The sequence below is a fragment of the Schistocerca gregaria genome, chromosome 4, assembly GCF_023897955.1.
Source record: "Schistocerca gregaria isolate iqSchGreg1 chromosome 4, iqSchGreg1.2, whole genome shotgun sequence".
In the NCBI taxonomy this organism is placed as follows: domain Eukaryota; kingdom Metazoa; phylum Arthropoda; class Insecta; order Orthoptera; family Acrididae; genus Schistocerca; species Schistocerca gregaria.
The window spans coordinates 362253617-362273973 of record NC_064923.1 but is presented as its reverse complement, the minus strand read 5'-3'; the positions used below and the strand labels follow the sequence as shown (position 1 = coordinate 362273973).

The 20357-nt window shown below is 45.0% G+C and overlaps 1 protein-coding gene across 1 annotated transcript in view; it reads left to right on the top strand.

Moving 5' to 3' along the window:
• LOC126267732 (uncharacterized) overlaps window positions 1–20357 on the top strand; it is a 78051-nt gene that overhangs the window by 28207 nt on the left and 29487 nt on the right. Inside the window, exon 3 of the mRNA XM_049973034.1 lies at window positions 17599–17892. Within this exon, the coding sequence (XP_049828991.1) occupies window positions 17599–17892 (294 nt within the window). The remainder of the gene's footprint in view (window positions 1–17598; window positions 17893–20357) is intronic.

The window sequence follows — 20357 nt, the reverse complement described above, 5'->3', positions numbered from 1 at the left end:
AATTACTGTTAGCAGTGATAAAAGACGACTGAGGAGTAGACCAAACCACGTTATGGATTATGTGCTAGGAAAAACATAATCTAAGAAACAGAGTGATTTAGTATTGTAGTGACTTCGCAAGACAAGATTAATCACGTTTTGAATGTGCCGACGCCCTTCAAGTGTCCTAACACCCAGTGACGGTCGGCGACAACGTCAACTCGTAACTACGCAAACAGACAAACAGAGAAGACGCAGATCAACATCGAAAAGAACAGTCGAAGCCAGACTGGTAACTGAGCTACGGAGAACCCCAGTGGGTACATAGTGCGCAGCAGGAGGAGCTAGTGTCCTGAAGTAACCTTGGAAAGCGACGCAGTGGGAGGAGAAAGAGCCGGTGCATCCAAACACCGCGCGGCGTGCCAATCAGTGAAGTTTGCCAAGGTCGGCGGCGTGTGATGCTGCAGCGGGAGGCGAGAAGAAAGCAGCGGCGACGCGCCGCGGGCCAACCAGGCGACAGAGTCCCACAGCCGATCACGCCTCCCACGCCAGGTCCGGCTGCCGCTCTCACCCTGCAGCTGGCATAATAACTCGCCTTGCTCCCTGCTGCCACTATGACAAACTCTCTCTCCAGATTCATAATGTCAGGGGACAATCAAGGAGATACATGACTATTTTTACTTTTGGCGGTCACAGAACATGCTTTTAATCATTGTCATATTTCGCCATACATAGATAATCTTCAGACACTGAAAATCTTTCAGATCTTTAAAACGCTTAAAATTTAGCACGTAATATTTAAGGGAGCCTTAAAGTAAGGTTCAAAAGCATGCTATTCGTAAGCACACTGGACAAAAGAATTAGTCTACCCCAGGAGACACCAAATCTAGTCTCAACAGTGAGGGAGGATGTCATCAACTTTCATAGCGTATGCCATATCCAGCTCAAACTACTTATTGACATATCCCATAGAAAAACGACAGTGCAAAGATGTTTACACCTACATTTCACCTGTTGTTTCAATTAGTACCATGCACGTTCTATGGTGATTTAGCGGTAGAATCGAGTTGCTACAGAGGAGTAATGGCCCACCCCAATCAGTCCCGTATGCATGCAGACCTTGTGAACACCTGAATGTTGAAACTTACTGGCAGACAAACACTTTGTTTGACCAGGACTCAAGCCTCCGACCTTTACATTTCGTGGGCAAGTGCAGTACTGACTGAGCTGTCGAAGTCCTTACTTCCATCAGTACCTCTTTTCCTGCCTTCCAGATCAACAGAAGTTCCCTGAATACCTTAGTTAATAAATTAAGTAAGGCTGTGAGGAGGGTTGTGAGTCGTGTTTGGATAGATCAAACATTTCCGCGGATAGCAAAGTCTCAAGTACGAATTCTAGTAAGGCAAACAGTTTTAATCAGCCGGAAAGCTTTAAATTAGCGCACATTCCACTGTAGAGTGAAAATTCATTCAGGAAACAATTTCCTAGGCTGTGGCTAAGTCATTTCTCCGCAACATACTTTCGACCAGAGTGCTAGTCCAACAAAATATTCAGAAGAGCTGTGAAGTTTGGAAAGTAAGAGATGAGGTACTGCTGGAAGTATGGCTGTGACGGTGCATTGCGAGTCGTGCTTGCACAGCTTAGTCACTTGGCCAAAAAGCCAGACAACCCAGTTTTTTTATTTGCTAGGAAGTTTCATATCAGCAAACAATCCTTTGCAGAGTAAATATTTAAATCTGACACTTCTGTGTTTCTGAAAACCCAAAAATGTCCAGACATACATCATGAGGTTGTCGGAAAAACGCTACCCTTCAATCGTGTTCATGGTAATCTCAAGAAGTGGGTCCAAGTCGCAAAAAAAAGAAAAAAAATCACAAAGAGACACTTCCAGTCTGAACTACACCCTAAACATACTGCAGGTTAAATGCTCCAATAGGGCCAATAATGCACTCGATGCCCTGAATCATTTGGGAAGAGGCAAAATTACGACTCGTAATTCCACTCTAATAACTCCAGTCAGTGTACTGCTGCGCCCCAGAATAGTACCCCAGGAGAACACTAAAAACTGGTTAAACTCCTTCACTGGCGGCGCCAGAAGTCAAGCATCCTGCGTCAATGATTAACAGACTGCCCACTAGAGGAGGACAACGTGACTGCGGAGGCAATTGTGACATGTAGGTCTGCCCATGTAGCAAAATCTAAACGAAGCACAAAGGCATCGTGACAAGAGAAAGATGCCACCATAATCGCGCCAGAATAGAGTGACCAGATACGACGCAACAGTGACCCTTGAGTCACTGACACAGCAGAAAAGAGCGTCTGAAGAATGAAGTTACTAAAGCCTGAAGCTACCAGGAGAGCTCACCAAACAGGGGAATTATTACACACGATTTCATTACCGCAACCACCACACTAGATACTATACCTTTCTTAATCAATGATATCAGCTGAAGCTGTCCTTCGTGACTCGACCCTCTGCTAGTCTCCCTCGTTGAGCTGGTGTTCATCATTGTCCAGTGTGGGCAGAGCCAGCTACGATACCAGAGGACATACGCATCTGCCCATTACGTAATTGCTATGACATGAGTCATCCACTGCAACAGCAGTACTTTTAGACATGTCCTGGCTACTGCTGAATTGGTCCACATACCAAGGGCCGAGTGAGCTGCCAGCATTGTGGGAAGACAATTCTGTATTTTTGAACAACAAATATATTACTGTGAATAAGATTTTTTTGGTTCTCTCAAGCGCAGATTCTGGGATCCCTATATCTGGTGTCGGTAAGCAGTTGCCAGCGGTATAGACATTTATACCTGGTGCCACACCCATTTGTCCCCAGTTGCCAGCATTGTGGGAAGATAATTCTGTATTTTTGAACAACAAATATATTACTGTGAATAAGATTTTTTTGGTTCTCTGAAGGACAGATTCTGGGACCCCTATATCTGGTATCAGTAAGCAGTTGCTAGCGGCAGAGACATTTATACCTGGTGCCACACTCATCTGTCTGCAGCAGGAGCAGCTGACATCGTAAGCCACTCACTTTAGTCAGTAGCTATTGATTGAACTTCGGGACAATGCAATGTAGTATGGTGAGTGACTGACATTTGTTGGCTTGTTCAAACTATTTTAATAGTGTCGTTTGACAGACTGCAAGAACCTGCGCATTTGTCTTACTGTGGGAATACTGTGGTGGTTTAGGTTTTTTTTTTTTTGGGTTGTGCAACTGCTGGTCGGCTGATGGAGCTTACACAAATACACAGACACTCGGGCAGCAACTTTGAAAAAAACAGTGGAAGCTCTTACGGCGAAGATTGCCATGTTGTTTGAGACTTGAGATCAGCATAAGCAAGACATTGATGTAGTGCGTAAGAGGGGAGAGGAATTGGAAGCCGCTTGTTGACAAGTATGTTCTGATTCAGGGGAGACCAAAACCGCCTTCAGTGAACCTACCCTTTCCGTTGATCCCACAGCAGCTAACCTTATACCGCCATTTTCTGGAGAAGCAACCGAGAATGTATTTGTATTTACGTGAAGCCTGCCGCCGATTTGAGGAAATGATCAGAGAAAACGACCTTAAATATGACTAATTGCTGTTAGTAGGCGACGCGAAAACATACGTGATGGGCCACAAGACTCATAGTAAGGCTTCAAAATTTGATGAGCTGACTGATGGTCGCTATCGTAAGCAGAATAGCGCAAGATCTTTCAGAGAGAAACTCAGTGTACTGTTGCAGGAAGACGGCGAATCAGTAGAGCCTTCTCTGACAGAATTAGGAAAAGGAATGTACAAACATGCAAGCTAATGAAAGGTGCAGAGGCTGGCAATCATCCTCCATGAGGTAGAGAATAGTGCTGTGGGTGTGTTTATAAGGAGTATTTCTGCTGGCATGTCGAGTAGAGTCGGAATGAAGAACCCAAGTGATTTATCTGCCGCTGTTAGGATCGGCACACAACTAGAGGATATTGACACGGTTACAAGGCGGAAGAGTGCCTCTGGTGTTTTCTCATCAGAGTTGATTGTTGGGGGTCAGGCCACATAAGGAAGCTATGTCTTCAGCGATATTGCTACGGATGTGGGGAGACAGCCCATAAAAATGTGATTTCTGGAAGAAAATATGGGACTACCAACACCTGAATAACTGGACATTAAACGGGAACGCGGCAAAGTGGACCGTAAGCAAAACAGCTCGTGTGGTGGGCGTCAGTCTCGATCTCTTTGACTGAGGTCCCCACAGTACAGGATGCATATGGAGTGGTTGACAATGACGTGAGGTCATTGGGGACGACACTGCTGTTTTCGTGTGGGAACTAAGCATTTTTGGCAGCATATGGAAGTGTTGTCACATGTTGGTGAAGGGCCATGAGCGAACTCGGGACTCTCTTGTCGAATATCACTCAAATGTTGACTTTTCACAGTGTACAAGTGTAGTTGGACGTTGTTTCCTCTAGGGACAACAGCTGCAAGTGTTACAATGTCGCAAAATTCACAATTTATGAAGGAGGCACCAGGTAAACTATGGACACAGACATTAAAGACCAGTTCCCGTGATACAAAACTGCAAGATACAGGGTTCAAATGGTTCAAATGGCGCTGAGCACTATGGGACTTAACATCTGAGGTCAGCAGTCCCCTAGAACTTAGAACTACTTCAACGTAACTAACCTAAGGACATCACACACATCCATACCCAAGGCATGATTCAAACCTTCGACCGTAGCGGTCGCGCCTTGAACCGCACGGCCACAGCGGCCGGCCAAGATAGAGGGATTAGCATAAGTCTGGTCTTACTCAAGCGTTTGTTGTGCACTGTATAGCCACTGGATACAAAGGACGAATTGGATAAGTCACACTGTTTTGTATGCAGAAGTACAGTACACGTCATTGATATGGCTGGAGATTTTATGGTTCGAGTCAGTCTCGATGATTTTGGCATTGATGAAGTGAGTCTGAGAAGGGTTTGTTGATTTCTAGTTTTGATGTTTTAGTGGAAGACGACATAGGTTATTGGGGACCTCTGCCGCAAGCAAACTATCAACATATCTACATTATGGGAAAAAGTAAAACATTTACAAGGGAATGACGGTAAGTGATGGAAACCTTGTTACTGCAGTTCACGGATTTATTTAAAATGAGTAATCCATTGCCAGCAACGCCAGTTACGCAGCACAGGATGCCAAATGGGAATAGTGCTCCAGTGTATCAGAAACGACACAGAAGTCCGAAGTGCATGCAGCCAATAAGGGAAGAATTTAGCGAGTAACAGCTAGCAGATGGTATTACTGAGTGCAGTGACAGCCTATGGCCAGCACCTCTCATTTTGGTCCCAAAGACGTAATGCAATGGCACTAGAAAATACAGATTTTGCTCTGACTACCAAGACCAAGGAAGTACAAAAATGTCCAAGGAAATTCAGGACCCCGGAAATACAAGCTACGTAGGAACCAAATAAGTGAGAAGTGTAGGAAAGCTAAGGCGAAATGGTTGCATGAAAAATGTGAAGAAATGATTTTCGGAAGGACTGGCTCAGCAAACAGCAAAATCAAAACAACCTTCACTGAAGCTAAAAGCAAAGGCGGTAAGCGGTAACATTATGAGTGCCATGGGAATTCCACTGTTGAAATGCAGAAGAGAGAGCAGATAGGTGGAAAGAACGCCCTGACACCTCGATGAGGGGGAGGACTTGTCAGTTGACGTAATGGAAGAAGGTGGAGGAGAAGGCTATGTAGAAGAGACAGGTGACCAGTATAAGAATTTGAAAGAGCTTTGGGAAACTCAAGGTCGAATAAGGCATAAGGGATCAATAACATTGAATCCGAATTTCTGAAATCATTGGGGAAAGTGGCAACAAAAAGATTATTCACGCTGGTGTGTATAATATATGAGTCTGGCGACATAACATCTGACTTTCGAAGAAACATTAACCACACAATTCCGAAGATAGTAAGAGCGGACCAGTGCGAGAATTATAGCACAATCAGATTAACAGCTCATGCATCCAGGCTGTTGACAAAAATAATATACAGAAGAATACAAAATAACACTGAGGATCTCTTCAGGAAACTTAAAGGCACCTGAGAAAAAGCGTTCGACAATTTTAAATGCTGCAAGATGATCGAAATTCTGAGAAAAATGGGCATAACCTACAGGGAAAGACGGTTACTGTACAATATGTACAAGAACGAAGAGGGAACAGTAAGAGTGGAAGACCAAGAAAGAAGCACTCGGATTAAAATGAGTGGAAGAGAGCTGTGTAGTCTTCCGCCGCTACTGTTCAACCTATATTTCGACGATGGAGTGATGTAAATAAAAGAAAGTTTCAAGAGTGGAATTAAAACTTAAGGTGACAGGATTTCAATGATAAGATTCTCTGATGACATTGCTATCCTCAGGGAAAGTGAAGAAGAATTACAGGATCTGCTGAATGGAAAGAACAGTCTGATGAGTGTAGAATATGGACTGAGAGTAAATCAAAAAGCGACGAAAGTAATGAGAAGTAGTAGAAATGGGAACAGGAGAAACTAAACATTAGGATTGTTGATCACGAAGTTGATGAAGTTAAGTAATTCTGCTACCTAGGCAGTGCAACAACGCATGACGAACGCAACAAGGACGGCATGAAAAGCAGTGTAGACCCGCTGGCAAAAAGGGCAGTCCTGGCCAAGGGAAATCTACTAGTGTCAAATACAGGTCTTAATTTGAGGAAGAGCTTTCTGAGAATATACGTCTGAACCACAGCATTGTATGGTAGTGAGACAAGAACTGTGTTAGAACTGGAAAAGAAGAGATAAGAAGCATTTCAGCTGCAGAGGAATTTTAAAAGTTAGGCGGGCTGATACGGTAAGAAATGGAGATGTTCTCTGAAGAGTCAGCGAGGAAAGGAATATGTGGAAAACATTGACAAGAAGAAGGGACAGGGTGGTAGGACACCAGTTAAGAAATCAGAAAGCAACTCTCTCGGTACTAGAGAGTAGGTAAAAATTGTAGAGGATGACAGAGAGTGCAATATATCCAGGAAATAATTGAAGATATAGGTTGCAAATGCTACTCCGCGATGAAGAGTCTGGTACAGGAGAGAAATTTGTAGCAGGCCGGATTAAACGAGTCAGAAGACTGATGGCACAGTTCTCTGGAGCCATTTTCAGTACTGTCGAATACCGTTCGGCTCAAGAAACAACCACCTCTCTGGAGTGAGTTTTTGAGGACTGATGCGAACGCTGTGTATGGCCTACCTTAATGGCATCATTGTGTTCTCAAAGGATATGGAAGGACATGTACGTGGTGCAAGTGTTTCCGTCAGCCGAAGACGTACACAACTGTGTTCACGTTCGCTTTCTGCCATACTTTGCATCACCGACGGCACGCGCTCTGTCGTTGCGTCCTATGGCGGCAGATGTTTTCTCCTGCGGCATTCGCCTTTGTGCTGTTGATGTCACCTTATATTGCGCATCGAAACGTCGTAATGTATGCACTTCTCTCCTTCCCTGATCATGCGGAAGTGCAGCCGTACCAGACCGTGATTCTAATAGAGCAATCCGCTGATGCTTGCTGGACATCTTTTGCCAGCTTATTCTGCTGTGAGGTGATCCGAGTCTACTCTTCTTTAACCTCTGATATTTCTACCTGTTTGTTCTCCATCTGTTCGATGCGCTTTATGTTGTCGCTAATTTTTTTTTGTGGTTCCTGGACGATCCTCCTTCACCGTTTTTAGAACGTGACAAGAACCTTTATGGTTTCGCACATTTCGGTTTTGGCCTGATTTACTTGTTCTTTAGCTAACAAAGCTTCCTACTAGTCTTGCCACCCTGTCATCGCGTTTTGCCTCGTTCGCCACCTCCCGCGCCTCTGTCGATGTTTTCTCGACGGCTCTCTACCTCTAACACCTATGACTTCCTTCTCAACCTGTTCTATACTTCCAATAAGCTGTTTACCTAATATCCGTATGTCCTTCATTTCATTAGTGCTTAATTCTCTCATCTTTTCGGTGCCTATCTTCTCTCTCTCCTGCCTTTTCTGGTCCGCTTGAATAGCGTAAGACCCTCAGACTGAGATTCTCCTCTAGTACCTCCATCCCATTGCTCTGCGACGTTCTGTTCGTGACTCTGCTCCCCCACTCTCACTAACGGTGCATCGTACCACGCCTGCATATTCTACATGGCATTCTGGTGCGGGTTCACCTTCGCTCTCGTTCACTGGCTGAATTACCTCGTCGTAATCAGAAAATCTTGCGCTCGACATATCCGCAAGGTCAGCTACTACATTCGACTGAGAATTCTCCACAACTTTCACTTTATCAATGCTACCAGTCTGACACTGAAGTATTCGTGACGAGATTCGAATATTCTAACTACTCTGGAGCAAAAGTGCCTTGGTTCTAGTGAGCGTGCATTCGGGTTTGTACTCCCGAGAGATTTCAATTGCTCCTCATCGCAGTGCCACACAATTCTACTCTGTATGCTGTTCTGGAGCCCCACTGGTTCTAAACTACTGACAACGCATATCACATAAAAACAACTCTGATCAACGATAACATGACAAACCACAAAGAATCTACCATTCCACACGTTAACACAACGCCGTTCTCCGTTAGGAACAATCAACAAGTGACACAAAAATCTGAACAACAAATAAATCAAAATACAAACAAACAACTCACACAAATTTACACATCATCAAGGTATTCAGCGCCAGCAATTTTTATGGTTATGCAAAAATAATTTATCTCAGTCCACCAACTGAATTTCAGCATGGAAAAACAGAGACCCTGTAGCGATAATCGCATCTGACAGCCACAGAAGGTGTCATAAATTCTGCCAGCCGTCGCCAAACTGCAAGACTACTCTGATCTTGCTGCAGGCGATTACGTTTCTACACCTTGACAGCAATCGCACTAACTAGTTAGTCTTCCACTTGCCTACCTGGCCCATGCGCCTATTAAATTGATTTTGGCAGCAGCTGTTGGTGTCAGCTGCATTGGAAGTTATCAGTTTCATCAGAATCTAATGAAACTGAAACAATTTAATGAAATGGTGGCCCTGTCGTTATTGTAGTCAATTATTTATGGTTGATTAATATATCAACATGAGATTGATCTTTTATTAAAAAAAATTATGCCAAAGTTTATTGATCATAAAACTGGACAAGCAACACAAGATAAGCGAGACGAAAAACGATTTGCTGGCAATTGTTGGCAACACACAAAGACGCAACAAATCGTTAGCACTCTACTAGGAGGTCGTTGTTTGGCGAAGACTTAAGTTTGTCTGATTAATCTATTTAGACTGTCTCAAAACAAAGGTAACGCAATCAGAAATTGTCTAAATCTGAATGGACTTGGATAGATTCATTCTACACAGAAGTTTTGTACTACTTTGGTGCAGCTGAGAACAAGTGGCAAGACCATGATACTGTTTGCCCTAACAATACTATACCCCTTTCTCAATGAGTAGCGCTGTCTCAGCCGACAGTTGAGGTGCAAGCTTCTGCAGAGAGTCGACGTACGGCGCCTGTAATTCGTTATCGCGAGCACTAGACATGAAAAGTCATAGCTGGTGATCTGTTAGTCGGATCGCTGTTAATCTCTAATGGAGCCCTGAAGTCTTGGCAGATTCCAGCGTGTGACACTTCTGTTCGCCAGTCACACCATCGACCAATTTGACTCAAAGAGAGGGGATTAAACGCAAGGTGGCAGATCTGACACAAGTAAGATTGTCCTCAGTACAGCGAGATATCCAAGGTGACTGAGGTCCAAACTGTCGGCAGAGGTAAGTCTTCGCCATAGACTCCCCAATAAAGACCAATGTCAGTGCTTAATCACACTCAGGACGAGTGTCCCAAGCACAACCCTCTCATTACAAGAATGAAGACCAGAATCCTCTTTCCATCAAACCTTGGTAAACTTTCCAAATGCACTCACTCCACCGCCCCCATAAGGGTTTTTTGCCAATCACAAGACTCCACGAGCTCCACGTCTCCCTTCTGGTTCATATCTTCTGCTTACTGGCCAATCCTAACCAAAGTTCTTTTCTTTTCTGGAGAAGCAGCCAGTCCCTGATTCATACGTTCTCGGACAGAGAGGAGAAGACGTTTCGTTTTTCCCATGACTGTTTCAGGCAGAAGGCAGAATATATTGATTTTTCTGTTTAGGCCTAAAGTGAAGAACACATTTGTCACAGAGATAATTGTTTGGACAGGCTGAACATTACAGAGCATCTGACTAGCGATCTAGGCTAAAGTGAGAGCTTTTCTGTTGCAACATGGCGACTTCCGAGTCGCCGTAAGTGTTGCATTCTGTTGTAAAGTTCCAAAAGAACTAGGCGTGCAGAGGAACAATACGATCTGATAGCTGCGTCGATAGTGCCCGGTTCATGGTGAACATGGAAATTCGTGAATTTTTATGGCCGCCATCCTCTTCTCACAGGGCATTTACGATACTATCGAAATTCCTTGCTGGGGATACCCACATTTTATTTATGTCCCTGCCCCTGCTGTTGCCAGAGAATCTAACAGGTAGCTCCAGGTAGGCAGTTTTTTCATCTGTTCAGCTGAAAGCATTGTCTGCACACTGGTGCGAGAAATTCCTGGGACCAACGTTCTGTTTCCAGTGAATGCTTCGAGATGTTCCTTCCCCTAGTTGTTGCACATGCCTCTCAAGCCGAAAATGTTCACTGTGAGATATATTGTTAAATGATCAAACTGCCTGCTTGTTGTCAACTCCAGAAAATACTATTCGAAGGAGAACCACCATAAATACCCAGCACGCGTGCATTAACAATCTACATCCTCCCCTCAATGCCTGCTCAAGTTGATAACTTCCTGTTGTCTTACAAAAATCATGTAATGCGTGTAAAATCAACATTAAAGAGTAGCCTGGGATATGAAAAATAGTGAGTGACTTGTCCACTCTCAATGGTACTGGATAATGTCAGAGCCACACATGTCTTTAGCAGGGTATAGATGTAGAAGATTCTGCAGTGACCAAACGGCATGACCTTTAAAAGCATACTTCGAAGAATGCAGGGTGAAAATTACTCGTGGAACGGAAATTACATCCTTATCATACAGTCTGTCAGGAGTACTATACCATCAAGCTACCTACACTTTGTACTGTACACAGGTCGATTGCCGTTTTCAGTCTCTGCAATAGCAGCATGGGATACTTGCATCTCATTTCACTAGCGACAATTCTCATTGAACTTGTGATCTAGAACTGTACAGAAACAACAAATAGGACAGTATTGCCCAGCACCCAGTTTCACTGGGGCACATGGCCTTCTGATCGTTCGAGATGTGCAACCACAATTGTTCGAGACTGTGTCTTTTGTTCGTGGGAGGATGTGGTTTCAGTACAACAGTGTACCAACCCACTTCGGTATTAATGTGCATGAACATGTAAACATCATATGCTATCATCATTGCATTGGAAGCAAAGGTATGCAACCAAGATCGGCGCAGTCGCTATATTCTGTGGACTTTTCACTACAGGTTACGTAAAGAGGGTAGCGTATGAAATCCCAATTAACGAGCGAAGGACAACTGGTTCCTAGGGTTACACATACTTATTTCATTGCAAAACAAATAAATAATTACTTGACAGTATCACAGAATTTTATTCGTCGTTGTAATGCATGCAGTGAGAAGGGCGCTCATCGTCTGGAATGCTGTTACAAGATTGTGCTGTCACTGTAATGTGTAAGTTTACATCAATGAAAAACTAAATATTTTGTGGCATGCTGCATATTGCAAGTGATTATCTGGCGAGTGATTATAAGCTGTTATTAGCATTTAATATGCGTATTGCTGCTCATGGTATTGCACTTATCAACAATATTACAGACGGTATAATGTATTTGTCTGTTACTCAAGCTACAACTAAGAAGTCAGAAAGCTGCGGTGTTATCTTCCTTTTGTACACCTCCAGTAACGTCTGTGCCGGCCTGTGTGGCCGAGCGGTTCTAGGCGCTACAGTCTGGAGCCGCGCGACCCCTCCGGTCGCAGGTTCGAATCCTGCCTCGGGCATGGATGTGTGTGATGTCCTTAGGTTAGTTAGGTTTAAGTAGTTCTAAGTTCTAGGGGACTGATGACCTTAGAGGTTAAGTCCCATAGGGCTCAGAGCCATCTGAACTATTTTTGTAACGTCTGTCATCTGCGCGCACCTCTTTCCATTGGGCAGTAAGCGTCTACTACCATCATGTGATTACTCTTCTTGCCAGCTGACGTGCATCCGCAACAGTGATGATTCTTTGATTTTCTTCAAATAGAGCAAGTTCCCTCCGCTGTCATGGCTAATTATATGAAACCTTACCACTCATTCTCCAAAGGGATGATATACCGTACTTGCAATACCACACTGCTATGTCCGGTAACGTCATCCAACGACCCATCAGGGCGCCGAACTTGCACGGGAAATCGCCTGCTATTAAGCCGCTCTCTCGGCAAAAAACATGAACTGTGGAAGGCCCCGACTCGAGCTAACCAACCTCTTGGTCGTGTTAGTAATGTCCTGGCTGGACCGACCGAGAGACCGATTGCTTCACATGAACTCAAACAATTAAATTGATTGGATAATGAAAAAATGGCCCTCGGTTCTTTTAAAATCATAAATTACTAAACTGAAAGTCGCGGTCCGAAATAAATCCAAATTTATTTGCTCTTCATGAACAAGTGAGCAAGTGAAGAAAGGGAAAGACCACGTGAAAAAAAGGATAAACCAAACATTAATAGGAATAACAATTTGCTCTTCATGAGCAAGTGAGCAAGTGAAAAAAGGGAAAGACCACGTGAAAAAAGGGAAAAACCTCACATTAACAGGAATAACAAAGATACGAAACATACATAAAGGACGACAAACATTGAATGTAAGTACGATTTAACTGAATATATACTACATTGGCTTGGTGAGGCCCACCACAGATAGGTAGGATGTGATTGACCGCCATGTCAATAACTCATCCTCTAAAATTCATAATAATAGCTGGACGTACAATAACTGCTCTGATAAAACCAGGAAACACAGTGTGGATTACACATGCAAATGCCTAAACCTGCTCGGTTATGGATGTGAGCTATCACACTAGATTTAACGCCGCTGCCTAACCTTATTTAGTGTGAAACAAAACTTAAGCACCTGATTATGACCCTCCAGCGATAACGCATGCTACAAGCTACTGTCACGGAATCAACGAATCAAGGAGACATGACCTGCATCTGCTGCAACTTGCGATTGGCAACAACTCATCAGTGACAGAGAGCAGACTGCGGCTCACGAAGCGGCTCTCAGTCAATGCCATCCGCTTCCACGTCCCTATCCAGACTCTCCAAGCCTCGAGCCGCAATGTCGTCTTCCACATTATTATTCAGACCAACAATTTCCACACGTCCTCTCTGCTCCGCAGAAAACGGCACGAATGAGCTTCCAGAAAGAGGAACAGCTCGGCCAATGATTAACTAAGATTTTTTAAAATGCACTATAACACTCCATCTCCCAGATATCTTTTTAGTTGCTCAAAGGCTGCCTTCCCAGATATGTAACTTTGAGAACCAGAGTTCGAAACTCCCACCTAGCTGATGTTTTTTAAGTCAACCAATGAGCTGCCTTGCTGTGTTGCGAGAGAGTGAAATTTGCGGTCTACATGGTGGGCGTTTAGGCGTCGCCAAACGTCCTCCCCCCCTTCCACCGCCCCCGCCCCCCCAAAGGTTGGAGAAGAAAGCGTTTTCAATATTGTCTGCCACATAGCTTCCCACGTGAAGGTAATGGGATGCTTGTCTTTCAGCCAGCCCAGCTTCCGACATTCTTGGAAAAGCTGGTTAGCGATAAACATGGGACCTGAGTATGCTTTGAGCAGAGATTCCCACTCATAAAATAACATATTTAGCGTTGACTCAGACACATGTCACTGTCCAACAGAGTGAGAATTTTAGAAGAAACGCCCAACCGTACGCCACAGTGGCTCCAGTTATTGAATAATTTGCGTGCATGCGTCTGGCTTGAACCGTAGCTGACAATATCGCACACTGTGCACCTTACATGTCTGAAATGGCTTACCCATAGCTCCAGAGAGTCACGCAACTCGTTAAGTAGAGGATGGGGAACTAAATAGAGAGAATGACGAACTGAGATGCTTGTTAACAAGACCTTTGCAGTCACTAACAGCGTGGTTTGAGGTGCCTTGTCACGGATTGCGCGGCCCCTCCCGCCAGAGGTTCGAGTAGTCCCTCGGGCATGGGTGTGTGTGTGTTGTTCTACGCATAAGTTAGTTTAAACTAGTGTAAGTAGTGTGTAACTCTAAGGATCGATGACATCAGCAGTTTGGTCCCTTAGGAATTCACACACATCTGAATATTTTTTTGGCTGTCCCTGAGATTCTGCGCGATATCAGCATGGATAATTACCAGTCGTTCCAGTGGTTTAAAAAAAACGGAATAACAGCAATTATATACGAACAGTATCATTCCAAAAACCTAGTTACATGTCTCAGTCGTAACGTAGCGCCTCTGTCGCCACTGCCACTAGATGCATCGTCTAACATCATAGGTACTGCCGGATATATAGCGACGAATTTGGCCTAGAGTCCATCATTGGTACAACTCACGCTATGTGCCAGTGTAATTTCAGTGAGCGACCCTTTCCAGGTTTGCATGGGTGACACGGCCGGACGATCTGCCCGGCATTGTCGACCCGTAACTCCAGCGCATATCCTTGGATCACGCTGGTTTATCCGCGAGATTGTAGAAGATTGATGGCAACCGCTGCGGCTGGATGGCGGTGGCTTAAAGAGAAGCCCCGGCGGCTTGCGAGGGAGGCAGCCGGTACCGAGCATTGGGCAGTGAGCGGCACGGCGGTAAGTTTGGCAGCACGGGTCTACGGGACGACGAGGTGTGGCGTCGTCCTGACAGCGGAACTATTGTTTGGCTGGGGGCGTGAAACAGACGTGGTTGCTGCCGACGTCTGTTAGTGCTCAACCAGTCGGGGGAAGAGGCGGAGTTGCTCGCTTGCTGCGCTGCTCGAATTTATATTAAACGGTGAGCCACATTCACTGCTCCACATCTGACTACCCAGTGGGCTCGTGCTCCACGCAGTTAGCGCGTCAATCCCATTGTTTGCAACATTAATACACTACTGGCCGTTAAAATTGTTACACAAAGAAGAAATGCAGGTGACAAACGGGTATTCATTGGACAAATAGATTATACTAGAACTGACATGTGATTACATTTTCACGCAATTTCGGTGCATAGATTCTGAGAAATCAGTACCCCGAACAACCACCTCTGGCCGTAATAAAGGCCATGATACGCCTGGGCATTGAGTCAAACAGAGCTTGGTTGGCGTGAACAGGTACAGCTGCCCATGCAGCTTCAACACGATACCAGAGTTCGTCAAGAGTAGTGACTGGCGTATTGTGACGAGACAGTTGCTTCGCCACCATTGACCAGACGTTTTCAATTGGTGAGAGATCTGGAGAACGTGCTGGCCAGTACAGCAGTTGAACATTTTCTGTATCAAGGAAGGCCCGTACAGGACCTGCAACATGCAGTTGTGCATTATCCTGCTCAAATGTAGGGTTTTGCAAGGATGTAATGAAGGGTAGAGCCATGGGTCGCGGAACATCTGAAATGTAACGTCCACTGTTCAAAGTGCCGCCAATGTGAACAAGAGGTGACCGAGGCGTGTAACCAATGTTACTCCATACCATCACGCCGGGTGATACGCCAGTATGGCGATGACGAATACACGCTTCCAATGTGCGTTCACCGCGATGTCGCCAAACACGGATGCGACCATCACGATGCTGTAAACAGAACCTGGATTCATCCGAAAAAATGACTTTTTGCCATTCGCGCAGCCAGGTTCGTCGTTGAGTACACCATCGCAGGCGCTCGTGTTTTTGCGTCAAGGGTAACCGCAGCTATGGTCTCCGAGCTGATAGTCCATGCTGCTGCAAACGTCGTCGAACTGTTCGTTCAGATGGCTGTTGTCTTGTCAAACGTCCCCATCTGTTGTCTCAAGGATCGAGAGGTGGTTGCAGGATCCGTTACAGCCATGCGGACAAAATGCCTGTCATCTCGACTGCCAGTGATACGAGGCCGTTGGGATCCAGCACGGCGTTCCGTATTACCCTCCTGAACCCACCGATTGAATATTCTGCCAACAGTCATTGGATCTCGACCAACGCGAGCAGCAATGTCGCGATACGATAAACCGCAATCGTGATAGGCTTCAATCCGACCTTTATCAAAGTCGGAAACGTGATGGTACGCATTTCTCCTCCTTACACGAGGCATCACAACAACGTTTCACCAGGCAACGCCGGTCGACTGCTTTTTGTGTATGAGAAATTTATTGGATTGGTCATGTAGCACGTTGTATATGTGGACACCGGCGCCAAACTTGTGTGAATGCTCTGAAACGCTAATCATTTGCATATCACAGCATGTTCTTCCTGTCGGTTAAATTTCGCGTCTGTAGCAGGTGACCTAGTAGATAGTGTCGGAAGTTCCATGCGGCTTTTCGCGGATGATGATGTAGTATACAGAGAAGTTGCAGCATTAGAAAATTGTAGCGAAATGCAGGAAGGTCTGCAGCGGATAGGCACTTGGTGCACGGAGTGGCAACTGACCCTTAACATAGACAAATGTAATGTTTTGCGAATACATGGAAAGAAGGATCCTTTATTGTATGATTATATGATAGCGGAACAAACACTGATAGCAGTTACTTCTGTAAAATATCTGAGAGGATGCGTGCTGAACGATTTGAAGTGGAATAATCATATAAGATTAATTGTTGGTAAGGCGGGTACCAGGTTGAGATTCATTGGGAGAGTCCTTAGAAAATGTAATCCACCAACAAAGGAGGTGGCTTACAAAACACTCGTTCGACCTATACTTCAGTATTTCTCATCAGTGTGAGATCCGTACCGGGTCGGGTTGACGGAGGAGACAGAGAAGATGAGCGGCGCGTTTCGTCACAGGGTTATTTGGTAAGCGTGATAGCGTTACGGCGATGTTTAGCAAACTCAAGTGGCAGACTCAGCAAGAGAGGCGCTCTGCATCGCGGTGTAGCTTGTTGTCCAGGTATCGAGAGGGTGCGTTTCTGGATGAGGTATCGAATATATTGCTTTCCCCTACTTATACCTCCCGGGGAGATTACGAGTGTAAAATTAGAGAAATTCGAGAGCGCACGGACGCTTTCCGGCAGTCGTTCTACCCGCGAACCATACGCGACTGGAACAAGAAAGGGAGGTGCTGACAGTGAAACGTAAAGTGCCCGCCGCCACACTCCGTTGGGTGGCTTGCGGAGTATAAATGTAGATGTAGGTCATCTTCGTTGTGTACCAAATTTAATTGCCAGTAGTGTAAATCTGGGGTGAATTGGAAACCTGTAAAAGGGTGTACTATTTTTTCTTCCGGAAGTCTATTTTAATAAGTGATTTCAGCTGGAGTTCCACGGCTAGAAAAACTCCCACACGCGGAGCTCAGTGGTTCGATTCTGCATCACGTAAACAATGCCAGGAATAGTGGTTCCCCATCGTTCCATAACGCCCGCGCCTGTCCTCCGCCAGCAGACGCGACGTAATTCAGGCTGACGTAAGGCGGTGGAAGCTCTCACGGCGCAGTGGCGCAACCGCGGTGACCGCTGCTGCCTGAACCCGAGGCATGCAGGGCGCTGGAGGCTGGGGTATGCACGGCGGGGCGCTGCGCCACTGGAAGTCCTTGAGCGGGCGGGGAACCCAGAGCCCAGGGCGGACGACCGCGGCGCGCTTCGCAGGCTACATACATCCCGCGACGGCCGCCCCGCTGGAGCAGTCAGACACAGACAGCCGCCGCGAGGACACCCGCAGGACGCACCGGCACTTCCAGCGACGTCTCTCGCCATGGACGCGACTTCTCCGCTCAGAGCGCTGACACTTGTAAGTAGTGCTCCCGTCTACATCTGCACGCCGACACAGGAGATTATGTGCCGGAAGAGTCTTCTGACACTGATGTCAGTTCACCTTTTCCGTGTTCCATTCGCGAATGGAATCTTGGAGCAATGTCGGTATATAAACTCCCTTACGAGCTACAGCTTCGCTGAGTTTCATATATATCATTTCTACATCTACATTTATACTCCACAATCCACCCAACGGTGTGTAGCGGAGGGCACTTTACACTGTCATTACCTCCCTTTCCTGTTCCAGTCGCGTATGGTTCGCGGGAAGAACGACTGCCGGAAAGCCTCCGTGCGTGATCGAATCTCTCTAATTTTACATTCATGATCTCCTCGGGAGGTATAAGTTGTTGATGCTGTTGTGGTCTTCAGTCCTGAGGCTGGTTTGATGCAGCTCTCCATGCTACTCTATCCTGTGCAAACTTCTTCATCTGCTAGTACTTACTGCAACCTACACCCTTCTGAATCTGCTTAGTGTATTCATCTCTTGGTCTCCCCCTGCGATTTTTACCCTCCACGCTGACCTGCAATGCTAAATTTGTGATCCCCTGATGCCTTAGAACATGTCCTAACAACCGGTCCCTTCTTCTTGCCAAGTTGTGCCACAAACTACTCTTCTCCCCAATTCTATTCAATAACTCCTCATTAGTTATGCGATCTACCCATCTAATCTTCAGCATTCTTCTGTAGCACCACATTTCGAAAGCTTCTATTCTCTTCTTGTCCAAATTAGTTATCGTCCATGTTTCACTTCCCTACATGGCTACACTTTATACAAATACTTTCAGAAACGACTTCCCGACATTTAAATCTTTACTTGATGTTAACATATTTCACTTCTTCAGAAACGCTTTCCTTGCCATTGCCAGACTAGATTTTATTTCCTCTCTACTTCGACCATCATCAGTTATTTCGCTCCACAAATAGCAAAACTTCTTTTCTACTTTAAATGTGTCTCATTTCCTAATCTAATTCTCTCAGCATCACCCGCGATAATTCGACTACATTCCATGATCCTCGTTTTGCTTTTGTTGATGTTCATCTTATCGCCTCCTATCAAGACACAATCCATTCCGTTCAACTGCTCTTCCAGGTCCTTTTCTGTCTCTGACCGAATTACAATGTCATCGGCGAACCTCAAAGTTTTTATTTCTTCTCCATGGATTTTAATACCTAATCCGAACTATTCTTATGTTTCCTTTACTGCTTGCTTAATATACAGACTGAATAACATCGGGGAGAGGCTACAACCCTGTCTCACTCCCTTCCCAACCACTGCTTCCCTTTCATGCCCCTCGACTCTTATAACTTCCATTTGGTTTCTGTACAAATTGAAAATAGCCTTTCGCTCCCTGTATTTTACCCCTGCCGCCTTCAGAATTTGAAAGAGAGTATTCCAGTCAACATTGTCAAAAGCTTTCTCTAAGTCTACAAATGCCAGAAACGTGGGTATGCCTTTCCTTAATCTATTTTCTAAGATAAGTCGTAGGGTCACGTGTTCCAATATTTCTACGGAATCCAAACTGATCTTCCCCGAGGTCGGCTTCTACCAGTTTTTCCATTTTGTCTGTAAAGAATTCGTGTTAGTATTTTGCAGCTGCGACTAATTAAACTGATAATTCGGTAATTTTCACATCTGTCAATACCTGCTTTCTTAGGGATTGGAATTATTATATTCTTCTTGAAGTATGAGAGAATTTCGCCTGTCTCATACATCTTGCTCACCAGATGGTAGAGTTTTATCAGGACTGGCTCTCCCAAGGCCGTCAGTCGTTCTAATGGAATGTTGTCTACTCCCGGGGCCTTGTTTTGACTCAGGTCTTTCAGTGCTCTGTCAAACTCTTCACGCAGTATCGTATCTCCCATTTCATCTTCATCTACATTCTCTTCCATTTCCATAATATTGTCCTCAAGTACATCGCCCATGCATAGACCCTCTAAATACTCCTTCCACCTTTCTGCTTTCCCTTCTTTGCTTAGAACTGGGTTTCCATCTGAGCTCTTAATATTCATACAAGTGGTTCTATTTTCTCCAAAGATCTCTTTCATTTTCCTGTAGGCAATATCCATCTTGTCCTTAGTAAGATAAGCCTCTACATCCTTACATTTGTCCTCAACCCATTCCTGCTTAGCCATTTTGCACTTCCTGTCGATCTCATTTTTGAGACGTTTGTATTCCTTTTTGCATGCTTCATTTACTGCGTTTTTATATTTTCGCCTTTCATTGATTAAATTCAATATATCTTCTGTTACCCAAGGATTTCTACTAACCATCGGGTTTTTACCTACTTGATCCTCTGCTGCCGTCACTATTTCATCCCTCAAAGCTACCCATTCTTCTTCTACTGTATTTCTTTCTCCCATTCCTGACAATTGTTCCCTTATGCTCTCTCTGAAAATTTGTACAATCTCTGGTTTAGTCAGTTTATCCAGGTCCCATCTCCT